Consider the following 8081-nt stretch of genomic DNA (forward strand, 5'->3'; position numbering starts at 1 on the left):
CATTTCCAGTTAAGGTTTGTGTCCAAATTTAAACCTAAAAATGTTACTGTCACAGTATCAGTAGGTAGAGAACTACTATTAATATTCAAATTTAATGTTTTACAATTTCTATTTTGAGTAGTGCAAAATCGAAGTGCCTGAGTTTTTTCAATATTAAAATGTAATGAATTTTGAGCAAACCAGTTATTCAGTAAAACACACAGTAAATCACATTCAAGTTTTAAAGTTCGGTTTGACTTATTAGATATTGCTAAAGACGTATCATCAGCGTACACAGTAAAATGAGTATTAGGTGAAAGAGTATCGATATCATTTGTATACAGGGTGTCCCGAAATCCATGCAACAAAATTTGGTCATAGATTCTTAAGACAAATTTAGGGGGCCAAGTAGTCAGGATAATAAAAATAACACAGGGCCTAAAACAAATCCACCAACCCAAACCCAATGTTGCCAAAGAGCATTATGAGTTATATATATATCATAAATATTCTTATTGTTATAATTTATACTTACAAATTGCTTCCAATTTTCAATAAAAATAATGATCCAATTTAAGGCAGGTCCTCAAATACCGTAGTTATTTAATTTCGATATTAAAATTGCATGATTAACACAATCGAAAGCTCTGCTGAGATCGCGAAAGATCCCAACAGGACACTCGCCATTTACCAAAAAGTTTAAAATTTTCTCATATAGTAAATGTAGTCGTAGATTTGCCTATATGAAATCCATGCTGATCGGTGAGAATATGGATTTTTATAAAAGTAAGCAGTCGCTCAATTAAGCAATCGGTCGGTTATACCGGAAGTCATTATCAGCTGTTATTTTAAATGGAACACTATGTATTTTTTAATTCAATGGCAAATTTTAGACTATTTTCATATGGGACAAAATGTGACAGTTTTCAAGTTATTTGGCATGGATAATTTAAAAGTAACAGAATTCAACCAAAAATTCATATAGAGTGTTTAAAAACGTGTGGCCAATATTGTGACGTTGAAGTTGAATTTACTTAAAAATTTCAAATGGTATACCCTGTATATATATTATATTAACGGATGCAGAATTAAATTTACTTTAAAATGATACTATAGTTCCCTATACCCAAAGTTAACAATTCTTGTATAAATTGGAAATTAATGATTTCAACACAGAAAAATCTAGTAGTATGGTGGGTTTATTTGAAGCATCGCCATTTTTTAAATTTAATATACTGAATTATTGTTTTTGATGAAGGTATAACAATAATAAAAATTACAGTTCATTAATAAGACACCGTTTATTGTGCATCAAATCCACCGTACCTTTTCCTGTGTTGAAATCCAATGTCCAATTTACACAAGAACTGTTAACTTTGGGTATAGGAAAAAACTGTAGTACCATTTTAAAGTAAATTTAATTGTGCATCCATTAATGTAATAAATTCAACTTTAACGTGACAATAATGATGACACTTTCTTAAACAATCTGTATGAATTTTTACAAATTTGACACAAACTGGTTGAATTCCATTGCTTTTAAATTGTTCTTAATAAATAAAGCTAAATGTCGGAGTTATTCTGCTTTCAAAAACCGCTTGCATCCCTCAATTTTTTCGAAAATTGATAATAACTTGAAAATTATCACATTTTGGCCTATAGTACCTTATATGAAATTAATCTAGATTTTACCGTAAAATTAAAAAATGCAAAAATATCCAGTGTTCCATTTGAAATAACAGAGTTAATAATGACTTCGGTCTAACCGGAAGTGCGAAAAAATTGACTCTATTTTCAGTGAACAGATCTTTTTGATAAACCCCTGTATACAGATTTCAATTTTGACTACTTTTTGAGATAATCCTACTGGGCCCTCTTCGTGATACACCCTGCATATATCATATCTAGAAATCCAAGTTGACCTTCAAATGACCTCTACGGTTGACCTTTGTGTCAAATATATAATATATTCCACTGATGATATATGTTTGCTAATATATAAGTAGCCCTTATCTAGTAATTTGTAGTTTGATGCACACTTAAGTTAGTCACTTAAACACATTTCTGAAAATCAGAATTAAGAATGTGATGAGGGCACTCTAGTTGAATGGAGCATAAGTTTGATATGAATAAAAAGTTAGTATAGATTTAGGGAAGTCTCTGAATTTGGCCCATAGACTTAAGTGAGGTTGAGGATAAAATGAATGCCATTTGTGAATAAAATTAGAATGTAACGGAATTAACTAAAATTTCTTTACAAAATAAATTGTAGATCTCTCAATTGATCATAACACATAAGTAATAACCCTGACTTAATAAAGTATAAGTATTACTACAGTTCTGATGAAGTAATTATTGCTTCCCGGTGTTAAACAGTATATAAAAATAAAACAGCATTGGAGATATTTACACTTTTATTTTCTCTTCGATATCCAATCAATACATTACATTTTGGTTGATTGGTCTGTTGTTCTCAGAGGTAAGCTGCTTTCGGTATTTCCCTCACGTCCGCTCGCGAATTTATTTTTTCCAATATTAACAGCTTCCTCAATCGTGTCTGGCAGCTTGATATTAAGCGTCTCGGGGAACAGCAATGCCATAGCCCCAGAGGAGCACGCGATCAAACCGAACATCAATAGGGGCAACATCCTGGACACCCTATCCTGAAATAATGAGGATAATAACAATCATGATAAAAATAATGATAATGATGACCATATTATGAATGATAATGGTAATGGTAATGATATAATGATACATAGTAAGAGAGTTACAGAGCCTTTATACATGATTACACCGCGTGATCAGTAATTTTATTTGGAGCAATAATTTTGTTTCCTTCGCGCTGGCAATTAACTTTTAATTGTTATGACAATAAGATCAAGCTTATGTTGAAACGCAACATTCTATTTCATCGGATGGTAATTTTTCACGACATTTCACGACAACAAATCGGCGATCGTATTATCTTGAGTATAAACGCAACATTTTATCATTGTTCGATGCTAACAAATCACTAGTATTAAGTACGTTTAGGTTTATGAATTTTTAATTGGCAGTGTCAATAGTACAATGTTGGTTGCCTAAAATCGGCGATCACTCTTCTTGCAATCATTTATTAGCCCAGGAAATATAGAGTTGGACGCGACATTTTGTTTCCGCAAGCTGAATTTATCACTATAGATGCTAAATATTATGTGCAATAACATACACTATGTCCCAGAAGTAACGCAAAAAATTCATATTTTATTATGTGTTGCGTTTTCACAAAAACGCTAAAACACGTCAATTAGTAAATAGGAATTGTCATTTTGTCACGTTGCTAAAACCTTTTTTGCGCTATGTTTCATAAACCTATGACGTCATCGACATTTTTTTTAAATAACACTACCTAATCTTTTAAGCATAAATGGATAGCCCTTTTGAAGGGAAATACGTCGATATAGGGTTCAGCCTACTTTACTTTGACAGGAGCGAAAAAGAAGCCAATGACTGGAATGGACATGGTTTAAAATAACAACAAAAGTAGGTATCATAAACTGATGCGAGAACAGTGCCACATAAAAAACGGAAATTTGTGAATGTTCTGTGTTTTGGTTGATTGTAGGTACGTTTTTATGTATTGATATGTTGGCGTTTTCGGCGATACGATGAACGGCAGTGTGTGGATTTTCAGTGACAGCTAAACATAACATTTTGTCTATCATTTTCTATCACTGTCGTTGGCCTTCCAGATCTAGATAGATCTGTAGCATGTCCAGCGTCTTCAAATTTGCGTAGTAATCTGTATACTGTAGACGGAGGTATTGGTTGTTCTGGATACTTGATATTGAATAATTGACATACTTCATCATAACTACGGATCCTATCTCCATATCCAACCATAATTAGGATTTCAATTCTTTGTTTCTCATTTAAACACAACACCGTCGTAATGTAAAGTTATGGTATTTGTAACTGTCACGATGATATGAGGCACTATTGCATTCGCTAACTGTGATCTTCAAAACAATATCTACATAGCCGCTCTGATCGGGTGTACCTACCAAATCTACATAAAAACATGTACCTACCTACAATCAACCAAAACACATTGTTTGCTATAGCACTGTTCGCGCATAAGTTTGTGATACCTACTTTTGTGTGATTCCAATCGTTGGCTTTTTTTTCGCACCTGTCAAAGTAAAATAGGCCAAACCCTATATCGACGCATTTCCCTTCAAAAGGGCTATCCATTTATGCTTAAAAAATTAGGTAGTGCTATTTAAAAAAAATTTCGATGACGTCATAGGTTTATGAAACATATCGCAAAAAAGGTTTTTGGGAAAACTCAACACAAAGTAAAATACGATTTTTTTGCATTACTTCTGGGACGCACTGTATTAGTTTCCACAGTAATAAAAATGGGGGAAAGATTGTTTACAGGGTGGTTAATTGTATAATTTTTACGTAAATTCACGTTTTTCGCTTATAACTCTTTTCCGTTCATTTCCACGAGAAAACAGTAAGTATAGTACTTTTTTTTCGTCTTCAAAAGACCTACAAAACTAGCCCTTAGATTAGATTAGATCAAAAGTTATAAACAGAAGAAGTTTATTTCTGACTTTTGAATTAAACATTTATAAACTGCGTTATTATTACCAGAACGTTTTGGCATCGTATCCTCTGATTCCTTATCACTGTCTAATAACTCACAGTTAAGTTGAATAGTTTACAAGTTATGGCCTTATAAACAAATTAACTAATTATTAGTCTGGACGATCCCGATGATCTTCAATCGCACTGATTTTTTTCATGGTAGATTTCATAATACATTGAAATCTATAATTTTTTTTTAAAATTTCAAATTTGCAAGCTGGAAAGTTTTTTTATTTTTTAACCTTAGTTACAAAATGAAAAATACGACGCACGCGCGTGATATAGTTATAAAAGGTGTTTCTAAAATAGGGTTCCAAACTTCTGCTGCGTTTATAAAAAATAAGCCAAAAAGTTCATATTAACATGTACCTAAACCGCAAACTTAGGAAGATATATGCCCTTAAAAGGGCTCAAAGAAAACTTTTTTTTTCTGTTATTGACAAAACGGTCGCAAATAAATAGAAACAAATGTATGGGTCTTACATAACTTTTTACGTTATGGTTTTCGAGTAAATTGAGTTTGAAAATTACTCTGTTCTTTGAGTTATTAGGCCAAAAATTACAAAAATATGTTTACCATGGCAAATAAAAGACTGACGTTGCCACAACGCTTAACAATTTAAGTTATTGATAAACTGTCAATTGAGCTTTGCAGTGTTTAATTAGTAAATGTGGTGAGTGGAAAATTTAAGTATACAACATTATTGCAACTCAAAATGGAGTCATATTCAAACACGGAAATGCGGCAGCATACCCGAATAGAGACTTCCTTTTCAACAGGTATTTCAAGTGGATTTCTGCCATTTCCGTCTTTGAATATGACTTCATTTTATGAGTTGCAATAATGTTGTATACTTTAATTTTCCACTCACCATTTTTACTAATTAAACACTGCAAAGCTCAATTGACAGTTGATCAATAACTTAAATTGTTAAGCGTTGTGGCAACGTCAGTCTTTTATGGTCATGGTAAACAGATTTTTGTAATTTTTGGCCTAATAACTGAAAGAGCAGAGTAATTTTCAAACTCAATTTACTCGAAAACCATTGGAAATATCGATTTGGACAAAGATAATATTTTTTACGTAAAATTGCTAAGATTTTATAAATCTGTAAAGAAAATTGTAAACAAATTGAAATAAAAAAAAATTACGGGCTGAAAACCCACTTCACCAACCTAAATGGAACGCATTATGATTTACATGTCGAAAAACGGAGTAGCCCATGTTATTTAACGTAAAAAGTTATGTAAGACCCATACATTTTTTTCCTATTTATTTGCGACCGTTTTGTCAATAACAGAAAAAAAACAGTTTTCTTTGAGCCCTTTTAAGGGCATATATCTTCCTAAGTTTGCGGTTTAGGTACATGTTAATATGAACTTTTTGGCTTATTTTAATGAGTTATAAACGCAGCAGAAGTTTGGAACCCTATTTTAGAAACACCCTGTATATTATTACATATTCGGAAAGCTTAGCTGAAAAGAAAAAGAGCTTTAAGTTAAAAGAAACCTCACCTCCGCCACTGGTGAGTTTATAAAACTGGTATTTTTTTGTTTCATAGATACTGTCATACTAAGTATGCATACCGAATTTGGTTAAATTATCTCAAGCGGTTTAGAAATTAAAAATTAAAAATAGATTTTTTTTATTGATTGATTTTTGACACGCTGTAGCTGGACATGGCAACATTTGATAGCGATTATTGTGATAAGGATAGTAATGCAATAATTCCTTTGGAATGATATTCATACATTTTAGGTTATAGCAATTTTTGACTGCCAGTGTATGCAGAAGAGACGAATTTGATAAAATGAGCGTAGGTGATATGAAAAATATATGCTGTGAGTTAAGTCCAAATAGTCCTGAGATTTTTATTATTGACGATGAAACGAGAAACTTGAAATATATGATCAAAATTTGTACCATGCTTAACAACACACACCGTTTCTTAACTACAGCAACATACATTTGCGAAAATACCAAAGGAAATTGTTAGAATCTTGGGTCGCCCATTCCCTAGGAATATACAGGTTCAGACGATCATCTGCAACCATATTTAGATACAGGATAATTTTACATAGAATTAATTCAAAACAGAATTGAGATACCACATCAAATCATCAGAGAATGAAATATAAAACAGCGTCATTGCCTGTACTGACATTCTGTCTACTACATTCAAGAGTTATGGCTTGCCTAGAATTCTTATTAAAAATTGCAAAGTGGATGTACACAACGTTATTGAAAATGAATAATAAAAATGTTCTGACCGAGACTTTTTAACTGAATTCATGTAATAAGCGTACGAAATGAAAACCAATATTTTATATTGGAAATAAATTTGCCACATTTGAAACAATAGCAAAAAAACATTATTGACAGATTTGCATTTCCTAGTGAAGGACTTTTAAGACTTTAATGATAAAATATATCATAAATATAAATTTAATGTATCGGTTATAATAACCTTATAGAGCTTATAAAATCTAATTGCAAAACGGGAGTGATAGGGGATTTGTTATTTATGCACAAATATACTATAATGATATCACATAAAATTGTTTAAAACAATATTGCGTTGCATTACAAATCCAACATTGCTACATTGGTGTTTGTTAACAAAAAATACTTTGAATATAAAATATTATTAAAAATAAATACACGTTTATTATAATTATAAATTATATATAAATTTGTCGTACTGAACAGAAATTGGTATTTGATGTAACTATGTTGTTTGTTTTAAACAATTTTATTTTATATACAATTTACCTATTTATTGATAAAATCAATAGGTCAACACTTCCAGTTAATCACAATACAGAAATATGTAGAACACAAAATAATTATGCCTAAAAAGTGCTGCAGGATTTATGTAAAATCTAATTCAAACATTTTACTATTAAGCTTGAAACATTTATCTTTTTATTTCGAATTTTAAAGTACTTTTGAAAAAGTTATTTGTGATATATATTATAATATTTAGATTGGATGAATAATTGTTTTAGTTATAAAGTTAGCTATTGATTACTTGTGATTTAAGAATTAAGTACAACTGGTATAGGGATTGGTTTACGAGATTTTAAAACTTTTTTAAATACGTAATACCACAGACAATATAGCGTATCGTACAGACTGCTACTTAAATGCTGGAAATTGGCAACTCGAAATGGAAGCAGGGTCTCCTTAGCCGGTTTCCAGCTATAAAATTTAGCGTGGTAACTCTTCTTCTTGCTAATAGGCGGCAGTTCCAGCGGTGGCTTTGTTGCCAAATAATAACTGCTAAATAAATTTAATGCTTTCAATTATGTAATTAAAGAGATATGGAACTTATCTTGTGTTTGGAAATCACATTTGCCTTAAATGTTAAATAAAATAAATCAAGTTAGAATTAAAACTATGAATTTACCTAATTAATTATTTATTTTATATCACCTTGGAATGGGAAAATTCAAAAACTCGA

At 31.2% G+C, this 8081-nt stretch overlaps 1 protein-coding gene across 1 annotated transcript in view; it reads right to left on the reverse strand.

The window, feature by feature from the left end:
• Positions 1–2375: 2375 nt before the first annotated feature.
• The window catches only part of LOC108913836 (organic cation transporter protein-like), a 36499-nt gene continuing 30793 nt past the window's right edge, over positions 2376–8081 (reverse strand). The window contains exon 7 of the mRNA XM_018719476.1: positions 2376–2642. Within this exon, the coding sequence (XP_018574992.1) occupies positions 2424–2642 (219 nt within the window). The 3' untranslated portion in view covers positions 2376–2423. The remainder of the gene's footprint in view (positions 2643–8081) is intronic.

Source organism: Anoplophora glabripennis, unplaced genomic scaffold (assembly GCF_000390285.2).
Source record: "Anoplophora glabripennis isolate ALB-LARVAE unplaced genomic scaffold, Agla_2.0 scaffold869, whole genome shotgun sequence".
In the NCBI taxonomy this organism is placed as follows: domain Eukaryota; kingdom Metazoa; phylum Arthropoda; class Insecta; order Coleoptera; family Cerambycidae; genus Anoplophora; species Anoplophora glabripennis.